The following is a 19,306-nucleotide window of genomic DNA, read 5'->3' as shown; positions in this document are numbered from 1 at the left end:
CGGACAGGTGGGGTAGGACTTTAAAGAAAAACGTTTGCATTAGCGTACCATCCGCACCGGGCAAATGCAATAAAGCGACGAAAGCTAAACTGTCGAATTGATCGAAGTTGGAGAAATTGTTTCGAAATAACGCGCAATTTCCCGACGAAACGGTGGTACGTATGTGCTACACCACGTCACTTTCCATTTTTGGCTATTTGCATTGTAAATAAAAAGTCACAACGAGTCAATCCACGCGTAAGGTTCCGCTTTTCGAATTTCGCTGGTCGACCTGCAAACCTGCTGGTCGAGCCGGGTTTTTTGTCTCGTAAAAGTGCAAGTTACGTTATATTATGTTACAATAATGGGGTCTCTCAATGAACCTTTTATGTGATATGGCATATGAGTTTGGAACCTTTTCCGGAAATAGAGGATCCAGATTAGAAACGCTTAGCTGACATACGAGACGAAATAATCGAATCAAAACGAAACGATGCCTATTATTTTTCCGACGTGGGATTGTTCCATAATTCATAAAGTTTGTCGCGGCTCTCTCTCTGTCGAGTGGGATCTTTATAAACGATAACTTCGTGCTTGCGTTTGCCTTCCGAACGGAATCGGGGCTCCGTATGTGTCACTCCAAGAGCAAGTTTGCAAATCGTCTCTTTTATCCCAGCACTCCGTGGGAGCAGATTTGTTCGCTTTTCCCATTCGAGAATCGTTTTCCCTTTATCACGATGCTCCAGCATACGCGATCGGGCGATAGGGAGATCATTTCTTTTCCGATCCTTTCGAATAAAACAGTTTTTTCCTCGCCGTCGACATTTCCACGATAAAGTGGCACGCCCTTTTTTTTCTCCGCAGTCGCTCCCTTTCATTTCTGAATTTTATCGCGGTCCGCAACGTATAAGCTGAGAAATCAATAGTAGCTGGAGACAAATATATTAGGTTTGTTACATCGTAGTTTAAAAGTTAAAGAAATCTCTCTTTCAAATTCTGTAGGTGTAGAAATAGAGAATTAAAAGAAATAAGAATGAAGGTAATTGCGAAATCATAGAACAAAACTACTGTATCTGTCATTATATTTCTCTCTCTTATCATTCAAACTAGAATAATCTTTTTTAAAATTCTTTTTCTTATATGACTAATTATATTTCGACCAATGCTTTTTTCAAATATAAGCTCTTTCTGAATTTTAATTATATTTGAAAAAGTCAGCCTTTTGTAATTTTCATAATTTTAATAAAATTATAAATAGTATTTAAATCAAATCATTAAATTATAATCCATGTATTTTTTAAGAGATTTAAAAATTGTTTAATAATTGATACCTTCCAAGAAAAAATATTCATAAAATCATGATTTTATAAGATATATATATATATATTTAAAGGTATCAATATTATTTGACGTCATAATCGCACACCTCATGTGTGTGTAATAATTTATTTTCCTTTTTCTGTATCTATTTTAAATTAATGATGTCTACAAGTAGACAATGTTATTAAATAATAGTAGTAGTAATAGCGATAGTGAAGGGGACTAAACCAGTTTTAATAAGTTCCCTAGGCCTAAGAAGTTTCTCTATGACTAAGATTACAAGAATAGCCTTCGTTTTCTAAATTCTTAAGCTTAAAAAATACGAAGTCCCAAGAGATCTGTATTTCTTGTAAACAAGTACACGATAGTAGCAATAAAATATGTAGGCTTTTCTATTTATATACCTTTCTATTTATAACTGGGCAATCCTTTTGTTCAGCCAGTCAGAGTTTATGTAGGTAGCGGTTATTGTTTTGTGAGAAGATCAATTCTAGTTTCATTTTGTCTCTATTCATTGCTAAGAATTGCTTTATTCTATTTGACAAGAGGTTTTATTAACATAGATGATAAATCAAATAAAGCCAATTTAAAACCAATTTTTTCTGCTTCTAAGTCATCCGCTTTTAACCGTTTAGGTCGCAAAAAGGTTACATGATTAATTTCTTTTCTAGACATTAAGCATTTAAACATCCAAAAATTATTTTACACGACTCAGAATGTGCGAAAAATAATTTATTAAAAAAATGTTTTTAATTTAATATATGGACCGTTTTCACTTGCCCGCTTAATGATCAGAAAAAAATAATTACAATTTAATTATGATTTTTTATTGTATGGTTTTTTGTGAATTAAAAAAGAATTTACTTTTATTTAATTGAGAAAAGTGCGGCTCTTATAGTACAGTAAGTATTCTATATCTAAGCGCCAAGATAGTGGAAGAAAGTAGCGAATGTGTAGTTAAAAAAAAAAGATTTCCTTGCAGATTTCTTACAGTCTTATCTCTAGATAATGCCATTGCTACGAAATTCTGTTACTTCGAATATTTTTACTAAAGTTGATCTTATATCTGATAACACTATATAATTTCAAGGGGGCTTTCTCAAAACCTTTTAATTTATAAGAACAAGGAGAGTTATATAGAATTCTGAAATATTAATATATATTTCATATTGAAAATGGGCAAAAATTTTGACTCTATAAACAATTGAGAAAATAAATTTCTTTTTTCTAATATAAATATTTTACAAGATTTCTCTAAACAGCAGTTATTAAAGGAATGTTGTACGTGCGCATTTTTTCAGTTTGAAATGAATTGACATTCTCAGAAATGCACCTCGTTATCTGCAAATCTGACGACATCATTGTCTTATCTTAATATAGATTTTCTGTGTTTTTATTGCAATCCATATATCTCATAGCGTAGATTGTAATAAAATAAACATTGAACACGTCACGTTGCACAAATCAATCAAGGTGCAATCGAATACGTATTTGTTGAGCATCAGGGCCGATTAAGTAGATCCGGAAATTATCTTTCAATGTAATCATTTGGATTCGAATTATCTTTGATAATTCGGATTATCTCGTCGCCATTATTGTATTATTATAGCAGTCTAATCGTGTCGATGTTCAGAGTTGTCGTCAATGCGGTCTTGAGGACAGACCGAGGATCAATCATCAGGAATAGGAATCACATTTACTATGGCAGAGTCTAAGAAAACGTCCCAGGTTAGTCATTTGCTTATATAAACATATCTTGATCAGCGACACGCTGTAATTAATTATTGCAGCAATTTCGCAATTCAGAAGAGCAAAGCAGGTCAGACTCTTGACCTCGTTTCTTATCATCTGGAATGATGATAAATACTTCCCAAGACACGAATTGTCTATAAATACTTTTCTATATTAATTTTCTATATGATAAAATACAATTATTTTCAATGTTATAAATAATTTGCAAGTGTATCTAAACTTGATCTTTTCGAAAACTTTCATATTAAATAAATTAAGTTTAATTAAATAAACTAAGTTTGGATATAAATAAATAGCTCTATTTCCTCGTACACTATTTTTGTACTTTTTTAAAATTATTTTTGAGAATTTTGTATATTTATCAGAAGAGAGATTAAAATGAACGTTTGTAGATATTTTTTATAGACACAAAAAAAAATATTAATGCTTATCTTTCTCACATTAATAAAACGAGATATGGAAGCTTTGCAAGGCAGATAGGAAAATATTTTAATCTTGTCACATTATAACGTTATTTCATTGTATTTTTCATAAATAAAGTAATAAAATTAAAATTAGTTATTAAAAAATGAATAAAATTTCTCGTTATATAATTATGTAATCTTATTTTTGGTCACTTTATTGATTAAATTAAATATTTTCGGTGTCAAACTTGAGATATAAATTTGAACTTATTCGCGTCTAATCTTATGCAAATATATTGAAGGTCGACTTGGTGTTGAGGTCCGCTTTTCTTTTCTCAATTCTTCTCGGTCGCTCAGCTCTTCTGTGTCCGCAGCGTGACGTCAGATCTTTTCATCGTCGATTTGGCGATAATTTATATGATGCAAATATAATATGCTCCTTGTGTGTTATTGGCAGGTGAAGAGGGTTTCTCTCGGAGTTGGCGGCGTTTTCGTGGAGCACAAGGACGATCTGAAGCGAGGCGCTTGGGCCAACCAGATCGAATTTATTCTATCCTGCATTGGGTATGCCGTTGGCATCGGCAATGTTTGGCGTTTCCCTTTCTTCATATATCGCAATGGCGGTGGTACGTACGCGCCTGTAACCGTGGCCCACGTGTGTATCTGTCCCATGGTATACATGGGAAATACGTGCTTCAGATGCAACCGTCGTATTATATGTCGTACAGAGACTGTTTCAGGTCACGATGAAATTGTGCAGGCATGTTAAATAAGTAAAAGAAAATGTTATATAAAAGTGTTATATAGGTCTATAAGTGCTTTATTACAAAACTATGATAAAGAATCAGAAGGAGACAAATTTTAATATTTCTACTTCTTTAATCAACTTATATTGAAGCTATTTTGAACAAGTTTTTGTAGATAATATTTATCCGAAGTGCTTTCTTACCTTTACTTGTAAAACATGATGGTACAGTTTAGCTACAGTTTGTTAAAACTTGGATCGCTCTGTATATCATATTGCGACGCGCATAGTATCTTCGTTCTTATATAGCGTCGAAAAATTATAGATACAAACTTTAAGAAACTGATACGTAAACTTTAAGATTGCGCGTCGGGGATTCAAAAATAGTCGCCGTAAATAAGGATCCGGAGAGATTTTTTTGAAGCTATAAAAGTGATTTAGAACGAATACTTTTTAATAAATTAATTTCGATATAAGTTATCAAATTTTTTAAAGTAGTGCTGCGTATCGCTTTAATACTTAAAGCTCTTGTAGGAAAAGAATTTTCAAGTAGTTGATTGATAATAGTAGAAGAAGCAATTAATTATATCAAGAAATAAAATAGATAAGTTCTCAACACGTAATAATGTTAAACTATAAAACAACTTTTATATGTATAACGATTAGTTGTAGTACTTTCAGTAGTAGAATTATATTTTCTTCGTTTAATGGAATATCAACAGCTATTATTATAATTATACTTATTGTATTTGATTTTAGTATTTTATATTAACTTTAGCGCATATTATTATACATAACTATGAAAACACAATCATCTTCAAATTGATGTGAAAAGCTATGATTGCGTAATTAATTGTTACAGGCGCTTTTTTGATACCCTTCATTCTCATGTTGATCACGATGGGTTTGCCTATATTCTTCTTAGAGCTTTGTATGGGTCAGTACACTGGACTGGGGCCTATAAAGGCTTTCAGCCGCATGACACCAGCTTTTCATGGCCTTGGTTATTGCACATTGGTCGTCATCTTCTTTGTGCTGATATATTACATGATAATAATCGCGTGGACACTATTTTACACTTTTATTTCTTTTTCATCAAAACTCGCTTGGGCGTACTGCGACAATGATTTCAACACGAACAGTAAGTAAAAATAAATCGATGTACTACACATTTAACTTATCGTCGTATTTAAACAAACAAAAATTTAACTAAACTTTAACTTTAAGGAGCTCGCAATTAATTGCTATCGTGACTAAACGTCTACTAGCATGAGATGGTCTTGGATACTTTTATTAGCTTTTGTGATTATTTACATTATTTAAGATTGCACAAAGAACAATTAATACAGATCTAATTAAAAAGAATTTTGATTGATTAAGGGACCAATTAATTAATTGGTTTTTTTACATAAAGGAATATAAATTAACATCACTTTTTACGCAACTTGGACTTTGATCAAATAGCTGAATAGTTGTAAGATATTCTTATAAAAAATGTTAGAAATTATAAAGCAAGAGTTAATTATTCTATCACAATCATTTGTTTTTGAGCTATGTGTTTAATGCTAATATCAATAGATTGTTACAGCAGCCTTCAAGCTGAAGAGTGCAAGACCACTAATTCAAGTTCTATATTTTACAATAAGACCTGCATGGCCATCGACACGGTCTGTTCCAGTTTAAATTACTCCAGTAATAATGATACTCACTGTTTATCTTCCTTGGAAAACGAAGCCGTAGCGTTCGAAGATCTCTATCAGCGGGTACTGTCATCCGAGGAGTATTTCAGGTACAGTATAGCTATCAGCGCTGCATCGTGTCGGGAGGATCGGTAACGAGCCTTTACGTCGCTGTCCAGCGTTGAGGATCGAGACAAAAATTGTTGAGGATCACGCCTACAAAGCATGTAATTGTCGATCGCGTCCAGAGACTACGTTCTTGGTCTGCGCGGAGCCACATGGGAAAACTTCGGCGGTATGCGATGGGAACTATTCGGATGCCTCACGCTGGCTTGGGTAGTGTGCTTCTTATGCCTGGTACGCGGTATCCAGACTATCGGCAAAGTTGTCTATGTCACCGCTCTCTTCCCTTACGTCGTTCTTACAATTCTTCTAGTACGCGGTAAGAAACAGAAAGAAGGCAGAAGCAAGGCCTTCTATAAGGCTTTCCCCTAAATATAAATATATATATTTTTATTTCAACTTAACTCAATGTTTTATTTTTATTTAAGTTTTAATCCATTAAAATATTAAAAGATACGCATATGCTCGCACGGCCAACGTATAAATTTTCATGAATAAAATCGATTAATAATAATAATTTTTAAGCTTTAATAAATTTAAAAGTAATATTATTATTGTGTAATATTAAATTTCTTTTGTGTTACAATGAATGTATTACAGTTCGAATACAATATAAGGATTCTTTACAATTTGAATAATTACAAATATTATTGTTTATATTTATAATATTGAGAATTATATTATATAAAATGGCCACTTATTTTAATCACGTAAAATATCTCCATTTACTTTTAAGAATAGGACAAAATGCAATTAAAGTTAGAGTATAGTAGAAATTTTTATGCCAAACAGATAGGCGCAATTTATGAAAAAACGGATATGTCCAGTTAATCACGGTTGTGTCACATCTGATATATTTGAATTGTGTCTCTCGCTTGGAGAATTGCCAAGATAGATCATTCGTATTACTACACACGACATTAATGTGAGAACAGATAGCTCTATCATGACTAAGGAAAATAATCGTAGGTGTCACCCTGGATGGTGCCAGTAATGGCATGTTGTGGTACATATATCCCGATTTTTCGAAACTGGAAAGCGCAAATGTGTGGGCAGACGCAGCCTCTCAAATCTTCTACTCGCTTGGCATCGGCTGTGGATCCCTGGTGACTCTCGCAAGTTACAGCAACTTCAGCAACAATTGCCACAGGTGCGATTATATTAAAACGAAACGTGTGCATCTCAGATATAAAAGGAAGAAAAAAAAGAGACTAGGTCGTTTGCGAACATAGGATACCTTAATAGCGAAGCAGAAAGAAAGAAGTAGTCCTTAAAAAGCAAAATGTCTGATTTTATACACGCCCATTCTATAGGACGGATGTACAAATTCGTCGCGCGTTTGATCGCACGAATAATAATTTATCATAAGACGTGTATTTAATTAACTACACTGACTAAGCACTTCAAGTGCCTATTAATCTTTTGGTTCATCGTTCGGCGACGTTTCAGTCTCTTTACGACACTACAATCGTTGCATATTTTATTTTAACTCGGAACTCGACGACGTCGTTTCGGTGACGGGCGGTGGCTGGGTATCGTCGCGACCAGCTGACGTAATTCCGAGACTGGCTCAACTATAAGATATAATAATAATAATAATAATAATAACGAATTTGTGAAGCTAAAGACAATCATTGTAGATAATTAAGCGCGCATAATAATCTAACTAATAAGAACGATTTGTAAACATGACGTCGTAACCGTAATAGTTTTCTACCTGCCTCTTTTAGATAATAATACCTCGTGATATTCTCGAATAACGTATGTGGTATCCTATACCTAAAAGACAAGCAAGACAAATCCTCTATATACACAGGATATAAGAAAAAATGAAGGATATGAGGGATACTTTGGGATTGTATTGAAGATTGGGAAAAACAAGAAAGAATTCGATACGGTTAGGTGGAATATTTGATTCTCTTATTTTAAGAAAGAGATGAACGTGCTTTTCCTAAAGCGACACATATTTATATTTTTTTTTCATCTGAGAGAATTAATCTATATTAACATATCATATGTATTCGTTGAACGTACAGTAATTTGAATTTTGTCTTTCTATTCTCAGAGACGCTGTTTTCGTCACCTGCACCAATCTATTCACATCTGTTTTCGCCGGCTTGGTGATATTTTCGATACTTGGATTTCTGGCCCAGAAAATGGGTATGCCGATCGACAAGGTGGTCCAGAGCGCAGAGGGGTTGGCTTTTGTCGCTTATCCAGAGGCGGTGGTGCAGATGCCGTGGTCGAATCTCTGGGCCATCCTGTTTTTCGTTATGCTCTTCACACTCGGTCTCGGTAGCCAGGTAAGCACGCGAGCTATTTACAGTTTATATCAAGAAAACACGGTCGTATCTCGCGTATACATATTGCATGATTTTTGATCTTACGAATTTCCTTTCGCGCCGCAGCGACAATAAACGCGAGTGAGAGATATTATCGTACGAACATTTAAAGGAGCTATAAAAGATTTTATTTTCATTTTCACGCAAAAACCACTTCCACTCTTCGTCACTTACGGTGATGAAAAAAAAATAATTATTAATGCGATGAGCTCGGCCGAGATAGGGGTAGTAGGAAGGTGAGGAAGAAGGAGAGGAAAGTGAGAGATATGAATTTCAATTTTCTTTCGCATAACGAGAAACATCGCCGTGTTAACTGCATTTGTTCCAACGAGTTGTATATTTATAAGATGGCCTGACTTTCGCCTTCTTGCACTTCGCGCGACTCTCTATATTTATAATAGTGTAATGGCAAAACAGTGGAACAAAATAATATGTGCTACATAAACAGTAATCATGCGGCTTGAATTTTTCGCGATGTAAAGGATCTTTATCTTTTTTATTATTTTAACTAACACATAAAAATTTATAAACATAAGTATAAAAAGAAAGATAAATATAATTTTATGTTAGAGCACATTACTTTTGATATAACAAGCGTAATAGCTAGTATTTTATTCCACTGTTCTAACAATTATAAAAAAAGCTTGTCGTATTGTATCTCGAGAAAGAGACTTTTACTATTACACTCTAAAACATTGCAAGATCGTATATAAACTTTCACGCTTTTACGCGATGTTATAAATATCAATTTTAACTTTACTAATCGCAATCAATTGTCAATTTTGTGTAGTACGACCTAATACGTCATGAAGTTAGAATCGTGATATACCGGTTTTTCCTCACATATGCTTTATGCACCTGTGCAAATAGATCTTTGCAGTTATATCGCGCCCGTTAAAAAGTTACGAAATTACAAAACAAACTCGCGTGAGATACGGTCATTGTGTACTATAGCTTCCATCGCTCATCGGCGTGGTTATATTTCGCGAAGATTTCTCACATCCGTCCTGGTGCTAAGAAGGCGCCATTCAGTCTTGAGAAACGGTCGGCGTATTTGTCAAAAGATGCCGCGGGCGTGAGAGGGATGCACCTCATCCCGGCGAGTAGCCGGACGGCGATCGTTTCGCGTTGCTTTTGCATCGCGAGACTCCCATCTTTTCACCTCGGGGCTCGTATATCACGGAAGGAATTATGGCTCGCCGTCTCAGAGTGAAATCCACACCTTCTTCCCCTCCTCTCGCGACGTCAGCCCCGCTCTCCTCTTCCGTTTTTCCAGCGGTTCGCCGATGATACCAAAGCGCAGCCACGAGCGAGCTGCGAGAGACCGTAAAATATGCCCCGTGAATATGCGAATACAATCGAGCGAGATACATTTGTTATGATGTAAATGGTGATTGAGAGAGCGGGCTCGGTTCGATTTCTTTTACTCCGCGTCTAAATTTAGACGCTTTCGGATTGAGAACGCGTACTTATTGCTACGAGAATAAGAGTAAATGGTATAAGAAAGAGGAGAGATATAGAAACAGAAAGTAGGAAAAGAAGAGAGGAAATGGCGATGCGCGCGAGGAGAAGTTGAAGAAGAAGGAAAATGCGCGGCCGCGCAGTCGTTACTTTTTACGATACAGTTCGCAGGCGTGCAGGCGATAAACACCGCCATACTGGACTGGCGTCCGGATTTGCGAAAATACGAGAGTTTCGTGGTACTGGCTATATGCGCTACCTGCTGGCTCCTGGCGATTCCGATGGTATTCGACGGTGGTATCTACCTGTTCAAGCTGATGGACTGGCATACCGCCTCTTGGGCGGTCCTATTGATCGGCTTCGCTGAACTCATTGTGGCTTCCTGGTTCTATGGATGTAACAGATTTCTAGCTAATCTCGCCGAAATGAAAATTAAATTCGGCTGTTTTCTTCATGGTTATTGGTGGCTCTGTTGGGTCGTCCTTGCACCCATTACTTGTCTAGTAAGTGCTTTTTACTTACTGTAATATTTTGCAGTTTTCGTACAGGATATCTACCGTAACATAAATTTCAAGTAGAAAGGGTCAGTAGAAAGAATTTCGACATGGATAAATCTTATTATTGATGATTTTGTTATTTTAATGTCAGATTTAAACATGTATAAGGGTAATATATTCGGGTATCATGCGAAAAAGATAGTCATATAGGTTGTAATTTCTTTTTATTGCTAAATAGTGCATTTTTGTAATCATTCTCAATTTATAATAATTTATGTGGGTATATTCGAAATAACAATATTGTAAATATTATGTAATAATATTTTTACTTTCGAATACCTATAAAGTTTGCACATGTTCACTAAAAGCTGCAGTAATATCGAATAAATTACAGTTACTTTGCCATAATCAACGTTATATACATAATAAAAGTACATAAATTGTAATATGATCTATAATTTGTATTTTCATTTTAATTATTTATTTATAAATACTATGTCTATCTTTTCATCATAGTTGCGTGCGCGCGCGTGTGTATATGTGTCCGTATTACTTGGCTGTGGGCCATCTTTCCTTAAAAGTCAAATTAAATGAACAATATATACCTACGATATAATATTTTGATGATATTAAATTTCTGTTAAGTGTTTTCTCTTTAGTTCGATATTTATTATTATTTTAAGCTTCAGTAAAGGGATATACTAAACACATTTATTAGAATATTAGAAAATAACACATATTAGAAAATAATAAAAATAAAAGAATGTTTTTTGCATTTTTGAAAAACTATGGCCATCTTACTCAAGTTACCTTATCTATTTGATGCAATGATTTATAGACGTATAATAAAAATTTAAAAAAAGATTTAATGTTGCTATTTTTATAAAATTCGATAAAAATTAACGTGCTAAATAATTTTAGTTGAACGTATTTAGAAGAATAGTCTAGCTTAACGTGATAGTTGGCATGTAGATATACTTATATACATGAAAATATTTTATTTTAAATGATAAATTTAATTCAGATAACGTTTAAATATTTCATCTGTTACGTAATCGATGTATTTATCAATAAAATATAGTTGAAATACATTCTTGAAATACATCCTGAATCAGCAACGAAATTATTAAAAAGATATTTATTATTAAATTTTGTGAAAATTAATAATTGAATCCTTTTATACCCTTTCGAAAATAGCATCATGCGAAACAATAAAACGTTCCTTCAGATAATATAAACCATGATTTTGCATCGTCTTAATTCTTCATTGTTATTGAAATACATTATTACTGTCCTTATCTTTACACGATCATGAATGAACTACACAACAATTAAAACTTTAAACGACAACTCCAATGTGTGTATATCGTTATGATACAATCGGTGGTAGTAACGAAAAGCAGACGATCACAGACGATGCTTAATCCTGTCGAGGTAAGGAGCCTACCTTTATTGACTGTAAACTTTGTGGAAAGTTCAGCGACATAGTGAGAGAGAATAAACCGTAAATTAGTCCCGACCTATCGCGTGGAGACGATTAATCGAATTTATATGGAAAGTAATGAAACTAAAGCTTTAGGTTATCGATCGCCAAGGAGCTTATTAAAAGTGAAGTAACGTGTAAGGTTCAGAAATATTTCGACAAATTTTTCAATTTGTACAAGCTGTTTTGTAATGAGTTTAAAAATGTTTAACAATTTTTTGGAAAAACCGTTTTAAATAGAAATATCTTTATTGTAGACTCTTTTAAATGACAAAATTATAAAAACTAGTGTTATTAGTAGATATAAATATAAATAAATTTACACGTACTTAAAATAAGCATTATCTGTTTTTTGTTATTACCGCTGATTGTATCATAGTGATATACATACATCGGTGTTGTTGTTAAAGTTTTAATTGTTGTGTAGTTTATTTACATAATGAATCGGTATAGGGATAAGGACCATAATAATTTATTTCAATAATAATGAGAAATCAAGGCGATACAAAATTAGGGTCTATATACATATGCAAATAGCAATTTGGTGTTTATATATATATTTATTAATTTAATAAATGATTATTTATTAATTAAATTAATTAATAAATATTCTTATGCATTTGCACAAATTATAATTATGTAATGGAAGTAAAATATCGAATGTTTGTAAATACAATTTAAAACTTAAATTAAAGATTTAAATTGCTGTTGATAAATAATTTGTGTGCTTAATACAATAAAAATTAAATAAGCAGAATTGAAAATTTAATTAAAATTAGCAGATTAAAAATTCGATATTTTGTTTTATTATAAACATTATATATTTTATTATTAGTTTATTTTTAATTTTTATGAATTAGAAAATGTAATGCAGATTAAATAATAAAATATATGTATTATTACTATAAATATTATTTATTTAATTTATTTATTAATTTGTTATTTTATTTTGAATTTTTATGAATTAAAAAATGTATTATACGGATTTTTTAATTTATTTTATTTATTGGACCTTCTAGGCAAGATTACCAGCTTTAGGTTCACAAAACTCAACGTCCCTTGGAGGCAAAGCGTCGTATTCCCTACGACCAAACTGCTTAATTAATCTGGCTGCCTGTCGAGGCGTGCCGAGCGAATTTTTATTTATAACCGCTGAAATTTTTCGCTCGCGCCGTCACGGGAATCGAAATATTTCCCTCGACGGCTGCCGAACGGTGCTCTGCGCGAAAGTTAGTTTTGATTAAAAATTCGAAATCTCCCTTAATTGATAATTGTGCTACGCTCTCGCGCACATATATCCACTGCAGCACAGAGTTTCAGCTGCTATATGAGAAATCAAACAGCCAACTAATTGGCGCTCTGCCTTTTATCCGCAGGGAGTCTTTGGATATCAACTGTACCAAACCGATTTTCGGGGAAATTACGGCGATTATATATTCCCTAACTGGGCGAGTGCTCTTGGAATTGGAATTGGACTAGCCACTTTGGTGCCAATGCCGATCTTCTTTATCTTACAAGCCTTGAAAGCGGAGGTGAGTCAATTGTTCACAAATAAAAGGTTTCAAAGTTCTGGGATTTAATCTGTAAAGGACACGTCTCTTTTAAGCACCCGCAAAGAATACCTGAGTATGAATTTATGTCTTTGCATCAGACATTTTTAACGTTTTATATCTTCTGAAAGTTAAAAATAAAATTAAAGTAAAATTATGTTTTCGAATGTAAAATTTTTTAACCAATCGAAATTGATAATATCGAATTTTCAAAAAACAAAACGTTATTTATTCAAAACTGCGTGTTAAGTAAAGAAATTTTGCTGGTGCAAATTTACATCCAGGTGTCACGAATTGAAAGACTTCAGTTTTTATTAACCTCTGCCTTTGGATTGGGGTGTTTCACCCCTTAAAAGTAAAAACGAGCACGTATAAAAAAATACGTGTCGCTTATTTTTGTCTGGAGAATAACATACTAAAAGCTCATTAAGAGACAGTTGGGTCCCTTTCCTTATAAGAAATACCCAATTCAGAAACCACCGCGCAGTGTATCTTGGAAGCTAATGTTGATGGTGAAAAAACAGAAACGCACGCATACCCACGCACGTAGGTACGGACATTCATCTTTGTATTGTTCATGTTATTGTACGCCATGTAACATTGACTCTTACATTGCAAAAGTTGCAGTTTTTAAGGTCATTATAATAGAAAAAGAAGTTTCTTGTTCAGTTATTATTTGTTCATCGGGAAATACAATATTTTGCTGCAAATTATATTCGAGTTCAGCACATCCAAATCTATAAAGATTGACGGATTTCATACGTTTTCATCACAGGCAAATTTTGGCCCTAAACTGCCATTGTTCTTTCGTTACCGCTCGTATGTGTGCAAAGCAAAAACAAACACAATAATAAAGGTCAATTCTTAAAAATGAGCAAACCTGGATGACAGATAAAATTAATTATTTATTTATTTATACATATAGAATCTCTATACTTTTTGACTTAACTTAGTCTTCAGCCGTGAATAAATTACAATTTATAAGTGCATGATGTAACAATGAGGGTTACTGTAAATTACTTTTATTTCCGCATGGATCACATCTTACCAATGATTTTATATATGCAAGGAGCGCAGCACAAATTCCGCACGTTTCTTTGTCGTTGATGCAGTTCCACAACACACCAGTTAAATTTGATGTCTATAACAACTATACCAATTCCACGGTTGATGACGAGAAATAGGTGGAGTCAATCGTGATTAAAATTGCAAGAGATAAATCCTCAGTCAGAAATGTTGTGGATATGCATCATTACCAAATTGTTAATTATAAAGTTAAAACGATGATAATGTAGTAATTTTGTTGTTAATTATAAAATTGCAATCGTTCTGGTTAACTTACTGGACATGAAGATAAGATGTGTCTAAAAATGACGGAGCGATAAAATTTTTGGTTGTTATATTCGTCATTGATCAAAGTCAAATGATACACACATCAGTGAAACGATACAAACATTAAATTATGTCTTGTTTATAATAAATAAGAACATTGGGATGAACTCAATGATCATTCAGTTGTTCTGTATCTAATAATGTCTAGATAATTAAAAGGGTACCTTTAAAGATTTCAATAATAATAAAAGTTCTCTGTAAAAGAGAGAGTTGTTAAACCTGGAAGATATAAAAGGAAAAAATTTGGAAAGCGCTAATACCTAAATTAAATTTTTATTTTATCTAAGTACTTCCAAAAGTTATAAAGCTTTACACAAAAACATGCAATAAAAAGAAATTCGTAAAAATAGACAAAATTCCTATTTTATCTAGGTACCGATTTTTTATTTTATTCCTTTGTATAAGACCTACAGCTTACATTTCATTAATCTTGACACTAAGCATAATTCAAACTTTCAATTATTTGTACATTATTTTTGTCGTTCATTGAACAATAATTTCCAGAAATGTCTTCTTATGCGCTATATACACTTGGAAGGTTAAAAAATGTATTAATATTTGTACATTTCTTCGACAAATATTAAAACTGTATTTAAATAATCTTCTTAACAAATAAATTAAGTAGGCAATAACATAAAATTTAAAAAATATAAAAAATGAAAGAAGTAGGCCTATGTGATATTCACTATACAACTTATATAATATATAATAATTCTCTTTCAACAATAAATTTTTAAGAATTTTATATTAGGCAAAATTTATTTTATGCTATTATAATAGAAAGTTAAACGGCTTGTCATGGGTTAAACGTATAAATTATTTTGAAAAATACTTTTATTCAAATTATAATTAGTCTAGAAAGTTTCATCTTAAAAGAATCAAAAATAACAAAATAAGTCAGGTAATCAAAATTCAGAATCGCAGGCCTGCAGGTATAAAACCTTTTATTCTCTTGTCTCTTTGACCGTTGTGTTTTTGCCACTTCATTTTCTCTTCTTCTTTACATAAATTGAGAAATTAATAAAGATCTTGTACAATTGGTGACAGTTATCTGTCTTAAGAAAATTTATGAGACTGCTTTTCTACTATTTTGTTGTATCTTTCGAATTTCTTACAGTCTGAAATATTATTTACTTTACCTAAATCATACAATTTTAAAGTGAAATAAATCTATCTTTATTCAATTTTACATGTAAAAGTATTTATTTATTTTTTGCTTATTTATTTTATTAACTAAATCCATATTAAGATTAGTAAGATACTCAATAATTCTTGGAAAGTTTCCTGATATCATTAAAATAAAAATAATATGCACATATATTTCTAAAAATTGAAAAAGTAATCGATTTTGATCATCAATTTTAAGATATGCATGGCATATTACGCATTTAGTCTTAAAAATAATTTATTTTCCGCAAAGACACATTTATCAAACAAGCGTGAAAGGCGTCGACTTTTCAGAGAAAAGTTTGAGTTGAGATTTCTTAATAATCAGTATTCTTCCTTGATACTTAATGACTTACCGGTTGGCCATTTTCAAGAAAAGGAGATTGTTTTATTAGGAGATTGGGCCATTAATTTTCGCTAATGAGAAGCGGCTGCGGGATCATTGGATCTCCCAACAATTTTGACCAACTTGTCTCATTTCCTATGTATGATCAATTAATCAGAGTAAAAACTTTCGCCATTACGCATCCGGCATAAAGAATGTTATAAATTATTCGTTTTTGGAATTATCAGTGACGGGTAAAATTCTTTAAAGTTCTTTTACTGAAGTCACTGAAGTTTATACTTAATTTGATATATGTGTACGTATTAAAAGAACTTTTTCTGTCGAAAATGTAAAAATTGTGATACGCTCGTGTGAGCCGATGTCGTTGCTCGTTATTGTATTCCGTTACGCTATTCCCGATATCTCGATTAGAACGAAAGTCTCCCAAAAGCTTATACGCGCCGTTGTCAACGCAGTTGCGGTTACGGGCCGATTTAGAAGTTGTGGCCCGCGCCGTAAAATCCCAAGAACTCGGGGAACGTCTTAATACAAGTTTTTTCACGGTACGTTGGTAATCGTACTTTGAAACGAAAAGTTTCTTCATGGTGAGGAAGAGAGCCTGCCACTCTCCATCGCTGCAGGCACAGGGCCGCCGCGCCGGAAGCCAGCGTGCAAATCGTGCGCATCGCACAAAGAGCGCAACCGTACAAAGAGAGAGTCGCCAATTGTGAGTTTTAACGAAATTGAAAATACACAAATTGACATATGTTTAAAAGAACATTTTACGGGATTAAATTTTTTGATTAAACTGACGACCTTCTACATATTCGGATTTTCTCCAACAAATGGAGCGTATCGCATTGTATAAATTGTTTTGCAAATAAATGCGTGAACATTGCGAATCCCTATATCGAATTTTTTCACATTTTTAGATTGCAAAATGTCAATTTTGTATCCCATAAAAATCTTGTTTTTTTTATACGCAAAAATTCAAGAGGTGCTAAAATAAAATTTTGCATGGACGCTTTTGTGACACGATAGAATATTATATGTAAGCTATTTTCTCTAAAATTAATAATATATATGGATAATATATTTTTTATTATCTTATTCGCAGGCAAGAAAGCATAAAAATTCTCAATATTTTTAAGAGAATAATTTATAATATTTAAAATTTTTACTTACATATCAATGGCGGCCCTGTTCGGACCGCACGTACTTCTATCCATTTCTACGAAGAGAGAGAAAGAGAGATGAGGAAGGCACACAGTCCTTTTTCTTGACCGCTTCCGCTTTCTGTTAGCCGATAAATTTAACATTACTCTTATCTCCTTTCCCGTTGTTTTCGGGCGTTCCGCGCACACTTCGAAAGTACTTGTGCGGTTTCGCACGAGGAGATATGACCTCGCGGGAACGTGCATGGCGCCAGCGGCACGTATCTCACCCATTATCGGATTCGCAACAATTTAATTTGTGCCCTTTTAATTGTTCGCAGAGCTTCCTGAGTTTATTTCGGCCCTCGCCATTATGGAGGGCAGCCGAGCAGGAGGATACACTGGATACCGATAGTGTCGGCACTGCAGTGGTCAATCCGATATACGATTCTTCGTACAGATTTTAAAATTTAATTATACTTGGTATACCCAATAAGTGATAATTTGAAAAAATACCTAGGGTGCCCTGGAAAAATTGTATACCTTTGGAGACAATAACTCATTCCGTTTTAGAAATAAGTTATTTTCACCTGTGAGAGTAAAATGTTAATAAATTAATATAGTGGAAAATATAGAACTAATAAATACTTTTTATATTGCGCAACGATATTTTCTGACGAAACTCTGGACTCGGTTTAATTTTCGTTTTCAGAATTATTTAATAGAGACATAAAGATATTTATATTTCAGTGTATAAAATATTTTTGATGCCCTATACTTATCAAAAACTTTTTCGATATATCAAATGTGTTTGTTAAAGCTATTTATACAAAAACTAAAAGAAAATAATTTATATATATATATATCTACATTCTTAGATATAAAAATATAATTAGTAATATTTTATTTTATAATTCTAAATATAATTATATCCTAATACAGTGAAAATAAAAGTTAATATTCCTAATATATGTATATTTAGTGTTCTTGATATTAGATATATGAAATAACAATCGCATTTTATGTAAAATTTTTAATTTAATACATATGTATTAAAGAATACGTAACATGTTTGTTTATATTTTTCAAAAATTTATGCTTCTGGATTTAATTGGTTTTTGTCTCCTCTCAAGTTTTTTAATTAATAATTTTTAATTAATATAATTTTACGGTGATTTTGCGATAATTTATTGCTTTCATTAAAATTTTCTTTCAGCGTAGTAAACAAAGAAATAATTTTTATATTATTTATATTTTTATACCGTATTTTTCGTCTATAAAATCGATTTTCAGAACAATTAAATATTTAGAACAACTAAATATAGCATATACGTTATACATTTGTAATAACAATATCTATAATTATATTATAAATATTAAGTATACAAAATCTAAAAAATGCAATTATTTGATAATTTGTGTAAAGAGAGATGCAGTTGCTCACAGTGTCGCTTGAATTAATAAAACAATGTTGGAAAAGCGAAGAGTATTTCGCTGCTTCGTACTGCCCTTTCTGCTAATTAATGTCAACGAACATGGGCTACTACTCGTGATTCCATGTCTCTGCACGTTGTAACATTAGACGAGGCGGCCGCTTATAAGCCGCCTTATAGGAACACGAGCGGACGCGACGAATACGCGCGTCTCTAATGAAAATTACGGTTGGCGTTGCGCCGTTGCCGTACGTGTATGCCGATCAATGCGAGGGATTTGACGCCGTCAGGCGCAGCGTTATAGCAATGTGGAAAATGCCGAAAAAAAACTCGCGAAATTTAAACATCAGAGTAATGCTTCAGCGGTAACGATTGCGGTTATCATCAGAAAACTCGAAAAGATAGAATTTCAGAACGTATTAATAATAGAACAATACGCGAGAATACTCGTGTGTGTGTGTGTGTGTGTGTGTGTGTGTGTGTGTGTGTGTGTGTGTGTG

At 32.9% G+C, this 19,306-nt stretch overlaps 1 protein-coding gene across 1 annotated transcript; it reads left to right on the top strand.

Moving 5' to 3' along the window:
* The first annotated feature begins 2,926 nt into the window (after positions 1-2,926).
* On the top strand, positions 2,927-18,096 carry LOC108720405 (sodium- and chloride-dependent glycine transporter 1). The gene is made up of 10 exons (XM_018444409.1): positions 2,927-3,027; positions 3,913-4,081; positions 5,063-5,341; positions 5,779-5,989; positions 6,128-6,321; positions 6,972-7,152; positions 8,068-8,305; positions 9,970-10,308; positions 13,162-13,317; positions 17,715-18,096. The coding sequence occupies exons 1-10, from the start codon at positions 3,001-3,003 to the stop codon at positions 17,838-17,840; spliced, it is 1,920 nt and encodes a 639-aa protein (XP_018299911.1). The 5' UTR covers positions 2,927-3,000; the 3' UTR covers positions 17,841-18,096.
* Positions 18,097-19,306: the final 1,210 nt, after the last annotated feature.

The sequence above is a fragment of the Mycetomoellerius zeteki genome, unplaced genomic scaffold (genome assembly GCF_001594055.1).
Source record: "Mycetomoellerius zeteki isolate Tzet28-1 unplaced genomic scaffold, Tzet1.0 scaffold149, whole genome shotgun sequence".
Lineage (NCBI taxonomy): Eukaryota > Metazoa > Arthropoda > Insecta > Hymenoptera > Formicidae > Mycetomoellerius > Mycetomoellerius zeteki.
Note: the sequence above shows the minus strand (reverse complement) of the source record. Positions and strands in the feature narration are given on the sequence as shown.